This window comes from Miniopterus natalensis, chromosome 1, assembly GCF_054644295.1.
Source record: "Miniopterus natalensis isolate mMinNat1 chromosome 1, mMinNat1.hap1, whole genome shotgun sequence".
Classification (NCBI taxonomy): Eukaryota; Metazoa; Chordata; class Mammalia; order Chiroptera; family Miniopteridae; genus Miniopterus; species Miniopterus natalensis.
Genome location: NC_142081.1, coordinates 32,207,391 through 32,228,317, shown reverse-complemented (window position 1 = coordinate 32,228,317; position 20,927 = coordinate 32,207,391). Strand labels below are relative to the sequence as shown.

The window sequence follows — 20,927 nt, the reverse complement described above, 5'->3', positions numbered from 1 at the left end:
CTAGTCCATTTGACATAAGTATTAAAATATTTTTATACTTATACCAGACATTTAACCCAAATGAAAAAACTCCAAGTAAGTTTTCATAATAATTAGAAATTTCACTTTACCATTTTGGAACAGAGAAAGACATTAATATTCAACAAAAAAAAGGTTATCAACCTATACAGAGATCATGTCCAAAAATTATTTTACTTATATTCCTGGGCAAGATGAAAAAACGCGCATAGAAAATGGAGGCCTCCCATGCATCCAGGAATCTAGTAGGTTTATGAGTTCAAATAAGTGTAGTCACTTCAGCTTTCAGAGGATTAGATGCACCAGCATAAAACTAATTGTGCAAGTATTAATGTATTCTAATGAAACACAAATTGTACTGCCTGGTATTCAGGAGAAAAGATGTGCTCATTCAAAATCTTAAACCCAACAACCCAGCAGAAAGAGTATTTTCAAACCAAGAATGTCACTAGTAAGCCTTGACAAGGATCATAATTGAGATCAAAAACTGACAAAATATATTCACAAAAAGAAGTTGAAATTGAATTGTGTAGAAAAACTAAAACTTCAGGATACCTTAGACAAGTTAAGAAAATTCTCACACATTTCAATATAACTGCCATCATCTACTAAATTTAGAAAGTTATCGCAGTTTCTCAAGTATGGATTATTCACTAGTATAATTTTTCTTCTCTGATTTAATGAGCCCTGCTGGGTAAAGCTGTCATCTCTAATTCAGGTTAATTTGAGGGAAACTGCTTTTTCCAGATGGCATTGAGAGCAGACAGTTAATGGGAGACCGAACTCAAAGTCATAAGATTTTTATCTTAATGGGAAGTGCAAGAGCTGTTAGCCTCTGAGCTCGCTTTGATCCATTTCTTAAAGCAGCATTCTACTGTGGAATTCTCCACACTGCTCCTAAAATGTCATGTTTCTCTGTCGGGAAACTACAGTGCAACCCTGAATGTCTGCAACAGAGTCTGCTGCAAACCTGGCTGGACCACCTTCCCTGCTGTAGATGAAATACAAAATAACAAACAGCACATCCTATGTCTTCACTGCATCGAACACATGGCTAATTTAGTGTTCTAAAGCTTACCTGTCTCCCAGGTTAGTTTAAGAAACTCAGCACTACAAATCTCTGCATATTCTGCACCTCCAACCAGGAGCTAGTCACCTGCCAAATGCTGATTAATGAAATGGCCTTTCGTCATATTTCCAGGCTTCCTGTTTGTGCAGCTATGCTCCAAGCATCTTTTCCATGCTCAAACCCCGTGTCTTAGAAGTACAATTTGGCGTGAATTTCTCGATCTTAACAGATGAGGAGACTGTTTATCTCCAAATAGTGAAATATCCTAACCCAAAGATGTTATGAATAAAAGAATGACCCAACCTGAGCAACCAGAGCAGTGTTGTGAAAATACAATCCACACTAAAACTTCCATCCAAGAAAATCAGGTGGGGAAACTCAAGTTTTCCATGTAAACCAGTATCCTCAATACAACTGCATATTGAACTCATCTGAAGCACTCTTTTAAAATGCTGATGCCAGATCTCATCGCACACGAACTGAATCAGAAGGACTGGCAGAAGGAGTCAGGCCATTAGAGATTTTTTAAAACCCCCCAACATGATCATAATGGTCAAATGTAGTTGAGAACTACTGATCTAGACCAGGTGTCAGCAAGTTTTTTCAGTAAAGGGCCCTACTGTAAATACTTTAGGCTATGTGGGCATTTAGTCTGTCCCAACCACTCAATTGCTACTCTGGCACTGAAGTCACCACAGACACTACATAAATGAACACATGAGGCTGTGTTCCAATACAGTTTTCTTTAGGAACACTGAAATTTGAATTTTATACAACTTTTCCATGTCACAAAATATTACTCTTCTTTTGAATTTTCCCCCCCAATCATTTAAAAATGCAAAGACCATTCTCAGCTTGCAGGCCACACAAAAACAGATGGCAGGCCAGATCTGGCTGGGCCATAGTTTACTGACTCCAGATCTACATTGCAGATTAAATCCACTCCTTAATCTTTTCTCAAAACAACATTTGCTCAGTGACTCATTCAATCAGTCCTAGAAAAGATTCCCTTCAAAGCATAGATACCTTCAGATTCGAGTTGGTCCAGGCCATTTGGGGTAGCTGTATTAACACGGCCCACAGATGGAACAATGGTTCCTGCCTCAGAGGATGCCTCAGGATCGGAGAGCGCTGGGGAGATGCTGGGCGCCTCCTCCGTTATTCCAGGGGGTGTCACTGGAGAGCCCAAAACTGGTGTGAATAACTCCTCGCTTGGCCCTGTTACTGTGTCCATTAGGTCTGCCAAACACAAGAGACAGGACTTGACCCAAAGATGATCATACACATACACATACACATACACATACACATACACATACACATACACATACACATACACATACACATGTTTTTACTTTATAAGCAAGAAGTGACTAATGACACTTTGACCAGCTCTCCCTTCCCATGTTGCATCAGTCCAGCTACTCAAGGTAAACACTTTATCTTGCAGGAAAACATACTGTCTCAAATCAAAACTTTGCTTTTAAATTTTAATCTCCCATTTATCCTATTGACAATATTAGAGACTTAATTTATTACCAGAGATAGAAATTTAATAAAAATTTATTAAAGGATATGCCAAAAACTACTTTTTAAAAATCAAGTTAAAGAGTTTGGCCAGCATGGCTCAGTGGTTGAGCATCGACCTACGATCCAGGAGATCGAGGTTCATTTCCCAGTTAAGGCACATGCCCAGGTTGTGGGCTCCATCCCCAGCAGGGGGCATGCAGGAGGCAGCAGATCAATGACTCTCAAATCAGTGATGTTTCTATCTCTCTCTCCTTCTCCCTTCCTCTCTCTGAAATCAATAAAGACATTTTTTTTTTTAAGTCAAAGAGTAAGAGCCTAGATCTGTGTCTGGAATATGCTCAAGTTCAAAGCAGCCAAATTTAGTCCCAGGTCTTCCCAAATCTAAAAACTCTAGGATAGTAGTATTTTGCAAGCCTGGCTGATCATCAGAATATCTTGAGGTGATTTTTTAAGTGTTAATTTTATGCTTTCCGCATATTCCGACATACTAAGTCAAAATCTCCTAAGTGGTGAAGCCTGAGGAAATATTTTTAAAAGCTCCCAGGATATGGATTCACAGATACTCACATATATGGCTGTTGGGAATATAACTGATGCAATCACTTTGGAAAATAGTGAGGCATTGCCTCCTGAAGTCCAACATTCATATACCTCATGGCCCAGCAATTCGGTTCCTAAGTATATACCCAAGAGAAATTCCTACACGTGCACAGAGGGGAATATGAAAAAGAGTACTCATGTCTGCAATGCTCCCAACAGCCAACCTGGAAAGGACCGGATGCAAGTCACTAGGAGAGGCTGGAGGAAGGATGAATGAATACACCGAGAGGTATTTTCATAATGGAGTACTAACATCAGTCAAAACGTTAAGAGCTACAGTAGGTAAACCTTAGCCATAGAATATTAAGTAAAAAAACTAAGTACCAAAGAGGCTATTTATAGGCTAATACTATGTTGATAATGCTAAAAAATGACTAAAACTTTTAAATGTATAATTTTAGGAGTATATATAGATGCAATAAAACTGAAAGAAGAGGAAGTCCAGGAAATGATGAACACCAGGTTCAGGATGATGTTAACCGTCAGAGGAACGGAGTAAGATGGGAAGGGTCGTGGGTTACATGTAGGTTATTGACAAGGCCCGGGGGGGGGGGGGGGGAGGCAGGATTACAAGGTATTTATTACATTGTTAAAAACAACTCAGTTAATGGGCTTTACATAGACCAATGATGAGACAAACACATGAGGTCCAGAAATAATAATTAAATAATAATAATTCTGTAATCATTAAAAGTTACAAAAATTTAAAACTACTGACAATAATTTTTGTCATTCTGATGATCACCCAGATTTGAAAAGTTTACTATCCTTAAGAGATCAAAGCATTTAAGGGCCTCCTATATAGATAGCAGTTTGTATACATTATTTCAAACCCTTAAAATCATCTCTAAGACAGATAGGCATTCTTTAGAGATGAACACATTAAGACATTAAGAAACTTACTTGAGGCTTGAAGACATTAAGAAACTTACTTGAGGCCACGATATTAGTGAGGGCCAAAGGTGGGATTCCAACCCATGTCCTTGCTCTCTTCGCCTCAGCCCCTGGCTCCTAGCAGCCAGAGTTGTCAAACGAAGAGAGAGGTCTCTGGAGGTGAGGTCTGGCCTCCTGAGATAAGCCACCAGGAGATTTTTCTTAGGAACTGACCCCTCGATCTTTGAGGCTGTGTGACATCTCTCCAAACAAGAGTCCACCTACCTTTCCTGTTCACTCTCCAGGTGAGGTGTGTGTGTCTACCCTGGCGACAGGGCCACCATCTGCCTCACTCTATTGCTTATCAACTCACAGAAAAAAACCCACCCCCACAACACCGAGTCCGACTCCCTCCCTGACAGACCTTCCACAGTGGTAGTGGCTTCGAAAGACAGAGGTACAGCTGTAGTTGAAACGGTGGTGGCCAGGGGCTCCCATGTTCTCGACAGCTGAGTAACGCCGGGAACATCAGACGGGGCAGCAGGGGACTCTTTTCCTTCCTCAGTGTCACCATCTTCTCTGCTAAGTTGGAGGGGAGAGACCTGCTGCTCTTGTGTCGCCAATGATAAAGTGGCTTCTGCCTCTGGAGCAGCCGTCGTCATCTCTTGACTGATGGTGTCTTAAAAGAGGGGAAACAACATTTTAAAATAGATCGAACTCATATACCTTAAAATGTCACTATATAATTGATAAATTGAAAAGACAATCAGATAGCTATTTCAGGGAATGGGAAAGCGAAGGATCGCTCAGGAACAAAATGCCAGTAAATAAATGTTCTCAGTGTTGCTGCTTTCAGGAGTAGTGAATCAATGTAAAAAAAAAAAACACCATAAAATAAAATCTAAAACAAAATAGGAAGATCAACAGCTGAGCTCCCTTTTATGAATATCAACAAAATCAGTTGGTTAAGAACCAAATTACACCCAAAAATTCTCAGAAGCATTCGTATATATTGATTTTTACATTGGCCTTTTTGAAAGTTAGTATTTTGAATTAAAGGGATAATCATTCCAATAACTATTGTTTACTAAGTTTCTACTAAGGCCAAACACACAGAAAGCTAAGTGCATGGTGGACACTATCTTGTTTTGCCTTCCCATATGTAATACGGGAGGAAAGGCAAGAGCCTCCCACAGGAGCCGTGTACCATCGTGGTCGGGAATGCAGGTTCCAGAGCCAGTCTGCCTGGGCCTGAAGTCTGACTCAGCCACCTACTAGCTGTGTGACCTTGAAAAAATTACTTAAGGTCTCTGGGACTTGAATTTCCTTAGCTGGAAAATGGAAAGAATAGTATCTATCTCACAGAATTGTTACAAAGATTAAATTACATAATACATGGAACATGCCCACTACTTCCTAAGTATTTAATAAATAGCAGCTATTATTACCTGTTTTACAAACAACTTAGGTTTAAAGAAGCTAAGGAACCTGCCTAAGGTTACATCATCAGTGCTTTTAACCAGGGTGCTAACTGTGCCCATCAATGGGTAAATGGATAAAGAAGTTGTGTTTTATATATATATAAATATATATACACATACACACACACAATAGAATATTCTTCAGCCATGAGAAAGGATATCCTGCCATTGTCCAAGGAACAATCTGTAGATATGCATTTGCTTTCAGATCATAAAAAAGAATGAAACAGACTTGTGGGATATATGTATCTATCTGAGGCCTTTTTCTTTACGTTCTAATCCCCTGAGAGAAATTATTAAAGATTATTTAATAATCTTAGGGAGGAACTATGCTTCAAATTTTAAATACTGAGCCACTATTAAAATTTAATTTCTAGAAACCCTATTTTCTCTCTTTTTAAAATACTAATTCTAGATACATAGCATATTAGCAAGTCCAGTACGTCATACAGTGAAAAAATATCATTCTAGGAAGAGCTGAAAAGGTTTTCTCTAAGTGTTTATCAATGACATCGTGGTACTTCCTATTATTTAAAAATATTTTAAATTGGAAACAATTGATTTGCTTTAAAATAGTGCTTGTAAGTTTTTTCAATATAAACAGTTACTTTTCTGGTCCTCCTCTAGTTTGGACTATTTTTTCCTTTGAATTGAAGAGGTTTTAAATTTGATGGATTGATACACCTGGTTGAAGGACAACGTGAGTTACAGTGAGGTTCTTACAAAGGCTTCATATTTGCACTTTGTACCACTGTTTAAGTTATGCTTTCTTTTTTCTTTCTCCACTGAGACTGTAAGTCTCTTGAGAGCTGGGATTCATTCATTGCCCTTTGTGTATCTCTAGCACCTAGGACAATGCTCCACCATAAAAAGATAATAATGTATAGTTTTATCATTTTAAGCAGTAAGCATTCTTTGTGTCGCCCTCACTTTTGAAAACATAATGAACACTTTTGAGAACAAATATGTAAAAATAAATGTACAGTCTATGGTCATAGTTTCAGGAAATATCAAGAAATATCAAAATGACATAGTGCTTTGAATAAGTGACTGCAGTTAGAGAAAGAAGAGTGAGAACTAGAAATAGTAATGGGAATTTAAAAATAACATTCCAACTTTCTCCACACTTCTCATTCTTTCTACTTCCTACAGAGATAAAATATAATACATATAATAATTATTATAGGTTACTTTTAAAACTTGATCTTCAACTGAACCAGTGGAAGAACAGGCTGAATTAGAGGACTGATAATCTCAGGATAGTCATTTGTTCATAAAACCCCAAACACCAAGAAATCATTGCATATCCTGAAGTAGATACTGTACTAAGTAGTCCCTGGGACCTGAAATGATTGGCATTTGAATTGCTTACTTTTGAAAAATATTTATAACCACCAGAAAATGGGTAGAACGCTTTTCGTCTATTCCCTAACTACCACTGTCAACAATCTCATTTTTTGACATTCTTTTTAACTCTATGGGACAAAAAAATTAGAGCAAAAGGAATTATTTGACTTTTCCTCTCTCTACTAAAAACATTTAGAAGCTGTTTGATTAATTTGGACAATGCAGGCAGTCAAATTGGATAATTCCGGTCTGAAAGGTTCTCTATCCTCACTTATTCATTGAACTGGTATTTACTGAGCACCTACTAGGCACCAGATATTGTGCTATGTTCTGGAAATAAAAGAAGTTGCCTCTTAAAAGACTGTAGTTAAGTGAGGCAATTACGGCTAGGTAAGGAGCATATTCAATAATCAAAATAATAATCACACAATTACCAAACTCATGTTACTTTTTAGGCTGTATTAATAGAAGCTAATGCAAGTCTAGTACATAAGAGTCATGGATTCAATTGTGTAATAAATAATATAGAACCATGTGACTTAATGCTCCAGGGGTATCTTAAACTGTTACAGAGAATTGAAGCAAACTTCTTATCCTGTCATCTAATATCTTCACGGTGACGTGAACCCAGCTCTCTTCATGGAACCTAAAAGGCAACTTACAAAACATTTTCTGGAAGCTTCTATGAAAACTGGCATTATACTAGGTCTTTCAGTCTTTAAAAAATGAATTGGACAGACTTGGGGTGATGAACACACAATACAATATACAGATGATGTTTATAGAATTGTATCCCTGAAACCGATATAATTTTATTAACCAATGTCACCCCAATAAATTCAACAAAAAATAAAATAAAATAATAAATAAATAAACAAAATAAGGGTGGAAAATAAATAAATAAATGAAGTAATTTTTCAAAATAAAAAAATGATTGGACATGTAAAATTCAATCTTTCATCATCTTAATTCAATCCTAATAACATTTTATAAAACATATTACTTGTTTGATATTTTCCATTAATTAGTCTACTTAGCAGAAGTAACAGGCTGAACACATTCCAAAACAATTAGGGATGAGCATATGCACGTTACACTAAGTCTTTCCTTGCCCATGCTGTTAGCTAACCAACACACATAACAAAAGAAAAATATTAGCCATCAGCAGCAAATGTAAGGCTTGCCGGCTCCTAACACTCCCAGGTGTAAAGGCCAAGAGGGATACTAAGTGCAGAACTGGGACGGCAAGAAGACTTATCTGTACTGGTTTTTATTTCCCCTTATTTCTAGATGAACTTCTTTTTGGGAAAACAAAGTGAAAAAACTAATGTGGTTAATACTGTGAAATAAATACTTACCTAAAGCTGTTTAGTACGAAATATTAGGGATAGGAGTATTTTTTACAACAATGTGTAAGTATCATACATTGTCCTTATACCACTTAAACATATAGCTAATTCTCTCACATTTTCCTATATATTTATACATTTTCATAACAAAATGTTTGAAAAATATTGAGTCTATACCAGAGTTTCTCAGTACTATTGACATTTGTTATTGGGGGGCTGTCTTGTGCATCATAGGGTATGTAGCAGCATCCTTGGCCTCTACACACACATTGGATGCCGGTAGTGGCACCCCTCTGTTGTCTCAACCAAAAATGTCTCCAAACACTGCCAAATGATGGGATAAGGGAGACAATTCCCAGTTAAATACCACTGGCCTATATGCAGGAGTTATATTCAGGTATAATTTTTACATAAAATATACGTTTTATTTGTTTACTTTTGCTTTTCATTAAAATTTAGATAACTTATTTTTTTGAACAGAGACCCAAAGTAATTTTAATGCAAATAACAAAAAGAGTTAGTTGGTCTCCACCCCTCAATGAAAGAATTACAGTGCTTTATAAAAATGTCCTAAAATGCGCAAAATACAGTTCCCTCAAATACAGTTGTTACCGGTAATATAATGGATTCTAATGTTTGCTTCTTGGATGTCTCAGCTAATTTTCTTTGGTGTTGTTCTTGGATAACTGATAATAAGCATTGAGTGAGGGCTGATTCTGCCTACAGGTAAGAAGATTAGATATTTTATCCCTCACACATCACCTCTTTCCCACCTCCCCAGTGAATGTCACACCTCGAGGGGGAAGGCAGCTCTCATGTTGCAGAGAACCTTGGCATCACAGATGGATGTGGGCCTTGAATGTTACACAGTTGTGGCAACCAGCCAGGAAAATCCATGGGATCATTTCAGATCCTCAGGAATCCCTGAAGTTTTAGGGAAGGAAATTCATGCATTGCTTGGGGATTAGGCTTCTCAGGTTTCTGGTTCTGAGGGTAGTTTGTTTCTATTGTGGCCACCAAGAAACCATAAAAAAACCACCTGGGGAGAAAGCTCAGGGCAGTTTAGAGCCACCTTCCTCCAGAGACTCCTAGAGCATCCTGCACACTCTGGGATGTGGCCCTCACTCCCTACCCACCGCATGCCTAATGAGTTATCCATCAAGGCAGGACGTGGCATAGATAAATTATTTTTAAATCGTCACTTTTAAAAAATAAAACAATGCCTAAAACTCCTATGTTATATGTGAATTATTTTTCAATTTAAAAAATAATAAAACCAAATTAAAGCATTTCAAATTAAACAAAGCTTGTTTTGTTTCTTTTACCTTTAAACGTATTTCTCAGTGGTTGATAAGCCTCAGACTCATATTCTGAGATGGAAACAGTGGTTGCTGAGAAAAACATGGCATTGTTTTCCTTGGTGGATTCCATGAAGTCTACAGTATTTTCAAACAGGTTTACAACAGAGACTTTCGTATCTTCCAACGAACTTGTGGGAGTAAAGGAAATATGATCGGTGAAGGCAGCTGGTGTCCCATCCCCACGGGCTATAAGCAGGGCTGTCTCCGTGCGTGTTTCCCCTTCGGGCAGCCCCAGGCCCATCTGTGCAGCCTCTGTCAAAGGTCCGTCCCCCTCCATACCTTCCACACCATTATCGCTTACTTGGGCTGTCGGAGACGTTTCCATTCTCATCTGAGTCTCTGTACTGTCTCCAGGCTTTAGGGTCTTTATCTGGCTTACATGCTCTAATTTGGTGTCATCCCACTCATCGCTTAGGACAGATGCATCTGGAACAGCTGTGCTGACACTCACAGTGACTTCTGGGGCTCCCAGCAGGCTGTCAGTTCCTGGCTCAACACTCAGGGTATACTCGGAGGTTGCAAGCCCGTGCTTGGTGGCAGTGGGCTGCGTATTATCAGCTGTCATCTGTGAAGGCTTCTCCCTATCAGACATGAGGCCTCCAGGCTCGGTGCCTGCTATGGGCTCAGCACCGGGAAAAGAGGTTGTCCTATGATCTGTGTCTGCTTCCAGTGTCTCAGTCCTTGGATTGGTGGCTAGTATTTTCTTAGTATTCACATAGGATGAAGGTGAGTGTCCCAGACTAATGCCTCCCTGACTTTCAGTTGTAAACAACTGATTACCCACATACTTCAGAAAACCTTGCGTGGCTTCTGTGAGCCCTTCTACAATGGGCTGAGTGTTGGTGCTACTGAAGTGTTCCTCCTTCTCAATACTCTGAGCAGCAGTTGTCGTGATAGGGTTGGATGCAATGGCCTTGGAAAGCAGGCTTTCAGATGTTCTCTCCAGCTGGCTGGAACCAAACACTTCCTCCCCTGCTGGGACCCCTGGCTCAGTAACAGTGTCAACACCAGGGCCGTGAGGCTGCAGGAGCCCCGCTCCTCTAGAATGGGTTTCTTCGTTAATAGGGGATGCATTATTTAATGCCATTGCTGATGGTTCCAATAACACTATCATCGGCTCTTTGGAGACCACTGGTTGGGGAGTGTCCTTTGAAGCAATGGAGTTATTTTCTAGGTCATCCACATTTATCCTCTCAGACTGCCCTCTTTTTTCATGACCATGTGCCATCTCCCTTCTTTCCATTTTGGGGAAGGCCAAACATTGTTTGGCACCGTTGAGAAGTAGAAGGCTACAGAAAGCCAGACAAATGTGCAATACTATTGGTCTTCTCATAATGGAAGAGAAATGTGCACATAAAATGGCAGAGTTGACAACTGCAGTAATTGAGTCCTGCAGAAAAACAAAGCATATCAAACTGTCATTTAAATATATTTTGTAAATAAGCCCCTTTGAATTAAACCATAAGTAAAATAATCTCCTTGACTTCAAGCTCAGAGATGGTTCGTAAGAGAGAACTGTTCTATTTCTTTGTACCTTTGAGACATGGATAACCCAGTTCATTTTTCCCTGCTGAATTCTGCAGCTGATTTAACTTGATGCTTTCTAGACAAAGGTACACACAGTTCAACTACTCAGGTCACTGTTTCCTAAATACCTACTCGAAATAAACTACCCTTGAACTCACATTTGCAATGTTCTCCCCAAATTCCTCTATTAATCATGTAGTCAAATAGCTGCAGAAATGTCCAAGATACAGGAAGTAAATCTTACATTTACTTACATTACATTCAAAGAACCTTTTAAGTATATTTTAAAATGTATTAAACGTCATCGCAAAAATAGTGAATACCAGTTACATTCGAGAGTTTTTAAAAAACATAAATGATTTAAAATGCTTAAATTATTTCTTTTCTCTACAACTATAAAATTATAAGCAAAACCTTCAAGTTTAAAGTGTAACGGTTAGATGCCCGGCCGGGCGTGGCTCAGCCATTAAGCGTCGACCTAGGATCCAGGAGATCAGGGTTCGATTCCCGGTCAGGGCACATGCCCGGGTTGCGGGCTGCAGCCAATCAATGACTCTCTCATCATTGATGTTTCTGTCTCTCTCTCTCCCTCTCCTTTCCTCTCTCTGAAATCAATAAAGATATATTTTTTAAAAATAAATAAATTTAAAAAATAAAGTGTAACGGTTAGAAAAGGTAAAAGTTAAAGCAAGTGTATTTATTAAAAGAAATAAACATTTTAAGAGAAACAAAACACATTTTAAATTAATAATCTTAACTGAATACACATTATTGTAATATTAAGATTTATTATATATATTTTTAAAAACTACTCACACTCTCATCACAACTAAAACTATATCAGAACTGATCATTTTCCCCAAAACTTAAGAGTTTCAGTTCTTTTTATCTCTTTGGCTGAATAGGGCCCTTTCTTTTCCCATCGTCAGAACTTTCTCAGATGCTACAGGTTTTCTAGAAAATTAAACCTAGGAATAAAAATTCTAAAATAAAAATCTTATCTTTATAGAAGTTATACCTTTTCTTTCCTTTGTGTCTAATCATTAATCTATTGGTTTAAGCACTTGATGTGCACACATAAACTAGAAAATGTCACATTTTCAGAGGGCCTTTTCCCCTTTAGGTGTTCAAAGTTTTCTTGCTGTTATCCCCTCTAGTCTTACAGATCCTTTTGAGACAGAGAAAGGGTCAAGTCCTCAGTCCCCGATGGCTGCTGAGAAAAAGGAGGCTGAATTTTTCTACATGGGGAAAGAGGAGCCCATGGACTCCGAGCTGAGGCATCTTGCAGAGCTCCCAGCACCACATGAATGAATGACCTTGGAAGCGTATCCTCCAGCCTCAGTCAGGCCTTCATATGACTACAGCCCCAGCTGACATCTCGACCACAACTTTTTAAGAGACCTTGGGCCAGAACCATCCAGTTAAGCTATTCCCGAAGTCCTACTGCACAGAAATGGGATGAAATAATAAACATTTATTGCCACCAAGCTTGAAGGTAATCTGTTACACAAAAAGCTTGAATCTGCAATACTTTGGGAGAATACAGAAATGGGCTAATGTCATGAGGTGCCCTGGTGTCAAGTGCAGAAAACCAAAGTGCATGTCAGGGACCATAAATTTGGCAGCAGAAGAATATCAAAGCCAAAGGTGACTAGGAGAAATATAAGCCACTGCCCACCCCCCTGACAAGAATCCTCAGAGACAGTAAGAGAGATGTAAAATTTCCCCACGTGTAGGATGAAGGTTTGAACCAATTTTATTTAAATATTAAATTACATACAGGTAGCTAGCATGGTTTTAAACAGAGAGAATATGGGAAAGATATTTGATGAAGAGGGAATGGCATGGGCCAAGGCATGTCAACATTCTGGATATTAGTTATCACTTTAGATGAGCCCTGTTCATAGCCAGGTAAAATATTTGGTAACAGTACTTGGCCTGCCGCCTCTATTTTCCTTCCTTAAAACAAAAATATGTGAGGGCTGTAAAGCATGAGTGCTCAGTTGATGACCTTACACCTTCAGATTTCAGTGCAGACAAGTTGAACTATGAAGCCCTATATAATGGAAGATATGTAAAAGCTACAGAACTCTGGTTCATTTCTGACCTGTTCAGAGAGCCGTACTTTCCTAAACAAATATTTTTCCCATTCCGTAAAATCTTACTAAACATCACAGAAGATGGAGGGTGTGGCCTAATAGTTTTGCTTACAAGATCCCACGCTTCTGGATAAACACATGCAAACACACACACACACACAAAAAAAAAAAAAAAAAAAACAGGCCATCACGGTGGCAGTAAAGTTTAGAGAGTCATGGACTGGCATCAGAAAAATGATTCCTAAATCCTAGCTATACTGTTGTTAAAACTTACTATGTGACACTGGCCGAACAGCTTCATTTTCTCTTTTGACAAAATGAGGGCTTAAAATAATCTCTGAAACCCCTTCTGCCTCCATGATTCCATTTTCATATTTTATCTATATGACATAAAATAAAAATACAATATTTTCATATTTCTCCATCAAGCAGGCAAGGCACCCAAATGACTAAACGAATGCTCCACTTTATTTAATATGTTCTGGAGTCATGTGGACCAAGAGGAGAATTTTATGATCAAATCAGATGGGAGGGAGCAAGCAATAAAGATTTAATATAACCTCAATTGCCTTTCCAAAACAGAGCTTTCCTTCAGGGTTTATTTTCACCTAGATCTTGAGCTTTAGAATATTTGTGTGAAAGGAATTCTGCCATTGCTTTAAAAAACTTCCCTTCTGTAATTAAGTGTCGGCCACCTGCTTTCTAAATCCAATTACAGCAGAAAGAGTGGGGGTGAACTGCTAGCCTAGTCTATGCCTGTGTGTACTGTGGCCATATGCTCCTTCTCTCCACTGTTCAAAATGACGTCTGAACTTTAAAAGAAGCAGAAAAGAAAAGACTGCCTGTAGAAACGGCAGCAGGGGACATGTCTGCAGCTCAGATAAATTGGTAGATGACCTTCAAGTTCCAGGTCTTTCTCCATCTTTCAAAGCACAGTACAGGTTCACGTAACCGTTCCCATGAGCTCAGTGTCCCCCTCACTGGGAGTTGCATGACATTAGAGAATAAATAGGAAAAGACTGTCCATTGCCAATTCAATGACAATATTTCTAAACCTATATAACCATCTGCAAGCACATTTTGAAGGCCTTTTCCTTTGTCCTCAACGTTGTATCCTCTCCCTGGCAAGTGCCTGGCACAGAGGAAACGCTCAGTGGAGATCGGCTGACAAACAGGTGAATGTCTATAGCTGCTTTGCTGGGGGAGGAAGAGGAAGGGGAGACTTCATTGCTTATTAGACAGTCTGTGTCTCAATTATCTTAAATAAACTCAATTGTAATAGTGTTTAATAAACAAAAGGAGATTTCTCTAACTTTTACTTCACACTATGATGTTGGATGCTGTTTTCCCTCCACTATATCCATCAGGGCAAATTAATTCAGATAAATAAATTCTAACTAAATTGCTAACTGACAGTGGATATTAGCATCTAATAGCTTAAAAAGCATCCCTTCCAGAGCAAATCAGTAGCACTTTGTCTATCACTGGCTCTCAAGGTATCCTAATGGCCCTGCAGTCCTCTGAACAACGGACTGCATTTCTGCCCTCCGCGGGCAGATAAGCTGTCCTGTCAAGCATTATCTCTGACAATCTTAAATAGATACAGTCCAGAATCTGTTTCTTTGTCAAGTCTAGGCATATTCAAGTTACAAAGACAAATGAAAGACCACATAAGAAAAAAAAAAAAAAGCCTTAGCCCTCTTGTTAGACTTCATAATCAGTTTTTTTAAACACTGTCACTATTTTTCCAATTAAAATCTACTCTTGTATTGTTCAGTGTGTTATTACCCAAACACACACACAGAAGGGGACCAGCATGTTAAAACATTCTCAGCAGTGACAAAGCTACTTTTTTCAAAGTAAATTGGGTTGCAGGTATAACATGTAAGGAACATGAGCATTACCCTAAGAGCCCTCAAGGCTCAGGAGGGCCGTGGAGCTGGCCACTAGAAGTCACGTGGATGCCACCTGAAACACACCATCTTTTCATCTGCACTTCGGCGTCATCTTGAACTCTCCTCTCCTTTATGTTTTACATGCACAACTCCTGCAGGTCCTTCCTCATAGTATCTCTTGGAATTGTCCCTTCTTGTCACCTCACTGAACTGTTATTATTTTAATTGCCTCTGAGTTGATGATCTTTTCAGACTCTCTCCAATCCATTTTATACAATCCAGATAGTTTATTCCTTTTTTTTTTAAATCCTCACCCAAGGATATTTTTTCCCATTTATTAGTTTATTTATTTATTTTAGAGAGAGCAAAAGGGAGAAAGACAGGCATTGATGTGAGAGAAACACACAGATTAGTTGCCTCCTGCACCCACCCCAACCGGGGCTGGGGACCGAACCTGCAACCCAGGTACATGCACTTGACCAGGAATCGAACCTGAGACCCTTTGTTGAGCAGGCTGACGCTCTAACCACTTAGCCACACCAGCCAGGGCAGATGGTTTATTTGTAAGAATAATAATGACAACAATCAGCCCTGGCCGGTGTGGTTCAGTTGGGTGAGTGTCCTCCTGTGCACCCAACAGTTGCCGGTTGGATTCCTGGTCAGGGCACATACCCGGGTTGGGTGTTTGAGCCAATCAGTGTTCCTCTCTCCCATTGATGTTTCTATCTCTCTCTCCCTCTCCTTTCCTCTCACTCTAAATTCAATAAAAAACATACAAAAGATGACAATAATCAATAAATGACAACCATTTGGGGATGCTATGTGCCAAGTATTGTAAGTGCCTTATGTAAATTATCTTATTTAATCTTAATGCAATAAGGTACTACCATTATCCCCATTTCTTTGTTAGACGAAAAAACTACAGGCTGAGCATGGAGAATGAACTTGCCTACGTGATCGTGTCTGTTTTTGACCTTGTAAATTGTCAGACTTCAAGTTCCCTGCCCTTGCCACTACAACTCTCTGCCTTCCCAAAACACATAACGTTCCCAAACATACAATTGCCAAACTCCCTATCTATAATGCAACCCCACAGCACTAGTGCCCAGTACAGACACCATGGCCAGCTGGGGATATTACCCTTTTCTGTGCCATGACTCATTTCAGGTTCCTAAGTTTTGCTCATGACACTGCACTAGTCAGAGCTCCCTACCCCAGGTATCCACACCCTGGCCTCCCCAGGTCACATCCTGTTTACTAACTACTGTCACAAAATTGCCTCACCCAGTCTTCCCACCCTTCTCCCAGCTTCTCTAAAGCACAAATAATCATGTCTGTAAGTCTGGTCACCTCAAATAAGGTTATGTTCCTTGCATGTAAACACTGATCTTTTAGCTTCCTCTGTTTGCTATATAATTGCTAATAATGGTAGGCACATAGAGGAGGTGTTCAATAAATATTTGCTGTCATCAAGTGACTATAAATAACCATTTAAGAAAGTGAGAAAGAATGTGCAGAGTCTCCATTTTATATTGTAAGATTTTCAATGACATTTCGTGGTCTATCCATGTTTAACTGTACGTTATATTCATGATGTAGCCAATTTTGGCCACTTAGTCAATGTGTCATCTTAATAATAATAACTTCTATATTCTCATTTCTTCTATATTTTAGATTTTCAGCATTTATTTCATTTTAAAAACTAGATAAACAACAGTAACAAGTGACAAGTCTCAGAGCTTCAGGTCGACTTGCTTCCCAGTTACCATCTCACCCTTAAAAATCCAAACAGTGAATCTGTGATTGATGAGGGAAAAGGAAATTCTTTCCCTTCTTTGTTTGTGTCTTTATAATCTTTCCTTTTTGTGTGTTTCCTGATCTCAATGACGATTTATCATTGTCTCACCTTTTTTTGTTGTAATCCTGAAGGCCCCTGCTGCCAATGCTATTTCATTCATCTAGAGCTGAGCTTATCAAGACCCTGCCCCTATTAACCCAACGGTGCCATGAAATCAAGGTACCCCGTTCTGATCCACTGTGCTATTGACAACTGTCCGTGGCCTGATACATTGACTTCAAGACCATCTGGCCCCAGTCATTTTTCTCTATAAATTAAGTCACTGGAATGACAGATGATCCTTTCAGCAGCATGTTCGACCACAGAGGAAGGAGGGAGACTAGAGTAATCGCAAAAAAGAGCATGATCCCCAGGAGGAAAGCAGCATCGGCTATGTTCAGCACGCTGAGCCCGCAGCTTTACTCTCTGCAGTTCAGCACTGGAGAAAATGAAGGTGTCTGTGCTTATCACCCTTCCACACATCACTCTACCCCTAGTAAAAGAAGCAAGATTTGAAGATTTTAAAACTGGCCTGAAGTTCCAGCTCCACCTTGCGCAAAATCACTGAAACTCAGTTTCCTTGTTGCAAAATGGAGACAAGAACGTTTATTCTGCTTTCTTCAAAAGGTGGAAGGGAAACCAAAAAAGTGATAATAGACATGAAAATGGTTTGAAGAAAAAGTTTCAAGTATCATACAATTTAAGACACATTAGTGTGGTTCTGACATGCATCCCCCTCAAACTACAGAAATGGGAGCAATTTGAAGCATCCGTAACACCCTTTTTTCCCCCTGGCTATTTCCATGGAGCCTCCACTTTCAGCTGCTCACGCAGACAGAGTGGCTGGGGAATCACCTGATGTTTGCAGAATCCTGCCCTAATCAATCTCGATCGACAAGCTCCTGTCCATCCATCACACAGTTATTCTTGATGACCCAATCTGACACTTCATTTCTGTTCTTTGTGCTTCACAAAACCTCATTTGCTTGACAAGGTCTCTAAGTATTAGCTGCCTGAAAGGAGAAGGTAATCAAATCCCCAGGTAGACATATCAAGGAATAAACATACTTAACATTTCGGACACTTGTGTTATAATCACCAACTAAACACAACCGGCAAAGACAGGATCGACGACACATCTCAATCAGGGAATGACTTTTCATTTTACAGAGATTAAACCCAGGTTCCCTTGGAACAGCCAGCTTCCCTATTGTGACAATAAACAAAATTCAGTGAACAAGGACACAGTTCCATACACAACTCTTCAGGCAAACGTCTGCTGAACAAACGGTGAAGTACACCTTTAGTCCAAGAGCGGAAACAGGTAAGCCCCGCTTCCTCCTTTCGGCACTATGCTTATATTCAAACCATATCTGTAGCACCCAATTATGATCCTGAAAAGTTTAGCGTGAAACCCCAGAACATAATGATACGAAGCTTCCTGTGAAAACAAAGCCAAGTCCACATCCCCCTAATTAGCTCTGTTGCTGCAGTTACATCAGACTCCCTCAGTCCTGGGAGTTTTGTAAACCAACGGGATCCATATGGAGCCTGCTGCAGAAGTGTTTGGTTCACTCCTAGGACAAATATAACAACACTACCTTATTCATAAAAGTAAGTCTGCCCTGAAACCTTCACTGTGCGTAAAAGTAAGCAGCAACGTTCAGATCCTGGGAAACCTCACCCCGGCTTTGAGTTGCCCGTCCGTGGGTCTGCGGCTCTTGGCTTAAATGAGACTCCTTGGAGCCCAACAGCATCACTTGTGAGCAGGGAAATGCACAAAAAGGAGAGGGAGGCGGGCACATTATGGCCTCGCATTTTGCTCCCTACGGAAGAAATCCTTCAGAGCTCTATGGATGGCTTTGCGAACCACTCCCTCTCCCCCTTAAGTTTCCAACTAGAACTTCCGAAGAATGAAGGCAGACACTTCAAAGCAGTGTCTCCTCTCCTCCACAGCAGCTCTGCCCTGACACGAGCTGCCAAGATCCTGGCAGACCCTTGGGATCAGCTTGGGAGGGCAGGTTTCTCATCTTCACGAGCTCCAACTCTTAAGAGTGCGCGGCTGCTTCGCTACCAGCCGGGGCTCTACATGTTCAGAATCTACATGGGTCAGGTTCTGTCAGGGTCCAGGGCGCACACGCGAGACTTGTGGGCGCCTCCGGGCAGCACCTCCCCGTCACCATTCTGGAGTCTCCAGCAGAGCCTGCGCTCCGCGGATAACCCGCAGGCCCTCCTTCCAGTTAGGTGACCTCCGCAGGAGCATCCTCCTGCCGCGTCCCGGGGGACCAGCCAGGGTCTGAGCGAGGAGGTCCAGGGACATCTCTGCGCTAAGCACCCAACTGTTTGTTCTCTGCAAAGTAACAGAACACATTTCGGTGGCCACGGCAGCCCTCATTCGCTCCTCGGCTGCGGGGCTGTTTGGCATCGGGGACACTGCGATCGACGCTCTGGAAGGAGCAAACCGCAGCCTTCGGGAACTTCTCTGATCACCGCTGTGAGGCCGGGAGGGCAGAGCGAGGAGAAAGAAAGAAAACCCAAACAAAAGCAGCTAGCCCCGCAAGCGCCGCCGGCACAAAGGCCCGCTCGCTGGTGTGGAGCCGGGAGGCTGGGCTGGAGCGGGGAGAGGGGGAGCCCTCCGAGGCCTGAGCGCCGCGCCCCGCGCGCCCGCGGCTGCCCCCGTTCACCCCGCGCCGGGCGCCGCGTTCCGGCCGGGCGCAGGGTGCACGCCCGGCGCGCCCCGGCCGCCGCGCTCCCCGGACGGCAGGGCTCTCTCGGGGCGACCCCGCGCCGCCCCGGGCTCCGGCTCCGGGTCCGCCCCGGCCCGGGCGCTGCAGCCGCAGGAGCGGGCCGTGCTTACCTGGGCGCCTTCAGCGGAGCAGCGCGCGGAGAGCGGCGGCGCGGGCGCTCGGCATCCCCGCCGCGGCCCCTGCAGCTGGGCGGCCGCTCCACCGTCTGGAGGCCGGGGGAGGGCGCTCCGCTTCGTTGCTTATTCATAAGGCCGAGGCTACGGCTGGGGATTGGACGGACGACGTGCCCGCCCCGGCTCCGCGGCCACTGACACCGAGGCGGGCGCCCCGCGCCCCGCGCCCCACCGCGGGTCCCTCGCGCGGGGGACGGGACGGAGGCGCGGGGGCGGGCCCTGCGCGGCGCGGGCGCCTGAGACCCTTGGGGAGCCCCCTGCCCTGCTGCCCCTGTTTGAAGCCTGGGCTTCTGCGACACCTTTCCCTCAGTGTCTACGGGGAAGAAGCCAGGCTCCGTTTTCCCGGGAAGAGTCCGAATTTCTCTGGCCCTTGGTTAGGGCAAGGGGCGCCAAGTGGGAGGCTGCGGGGTGTTCCTCGTGGAAATTGTACCCCGTAGCGGTGCCCCTAAATAAGACGCTGTAAAATAGCCCTACACAAAGTGTTCCCTTCTCCATCACTCCGAGGTGAAAATAAGTGCTCATGAGAAGTAGGGTTTATTGAGCCCTTTGCTCCTGCCAGGCTCAAGGCCAGGTGCTCCCCCCGCTCATCACCTGCTTCATCTACCCAGTAACCCTGCAAGGCCGACTTTGGTGATCCCCGTGTATCAGGCGAGAAGGTTGAGGCTGAAGGCCGTGTAACTTGCCCAAGGTCCAGGCATGACCTCCATTCTTAGCCTCTCAGACTGTTTCCTTTTTCTATTTCTTCTATAGAAAATTGTAGATAAAGAGGTGTCAGGAGCCTAGAGGCCCAGTCTGCAGCAGCCCCCACAGCACTTCATATTTGCAAAGCACTTTCCACATTCTCTCTTGTACTTAGCAACTCCCTTCTTTTATTTTTTAAATATATCTTTATTGATTTCAGAGAGAGGAGAGGGAGAGAGAGAGAGAGAGAGAGAGAGAGAGAGAAACATCAATGATGAGAGAGTCGTTGATCAAGCCCGCAACCCGGGCATGTGCCCTGACCTCAGGATCAAACCCCGAT

At 41.9% G+C, this 20,927-nt stretch overlaps 1 protein-coding gene across 5 annotated transcripts in view; it reads right to left on the bottom strand.

Annotated features, from left to right (window-relative positions):
* ARMH4 (armadillo like helical domain containing 4) overlaps positions 1-19,957 on the bottom strand; it is a 91,879-nt gene extending 71,922 nt beyond the window's left edge. Inside the window, exons 1-4 of one of the 5 annotated variants that reach the window (XM_087820221.1) lie at positions 19,844-19,957; positions 9,593-11,018; positions 4,515-4,769; positions 2,114-2,326 (exon numbers count right to left, since the gene is read on the bottom strand). In XM_087820221.1, the coding sequence (XP_087676347.1) occupies positions 2,114-2,326; positions 4,515-4,769; positions 9,593-10,961 (1,837 nt within the window). In that variant the 5' untranslated portion in view covers positions 10,962-11,018; positions 19,844-19,957. Of the gene's footprint in view, positions 1-2,113; positions 2,327-4,514; positions 4,770-9,592; positions 11,019-18,670; positions 19,180-19,843 lie in introns of those variants that run through there. The other 4 variants (XM_087820229.1, XM_087820230.1, XM_016198180.2 and 1 more) reach the window with 4 other exon arrangements.
* Between the last annotated feature and the right edge of the window lie 970 nt (positions 19,958-20,927).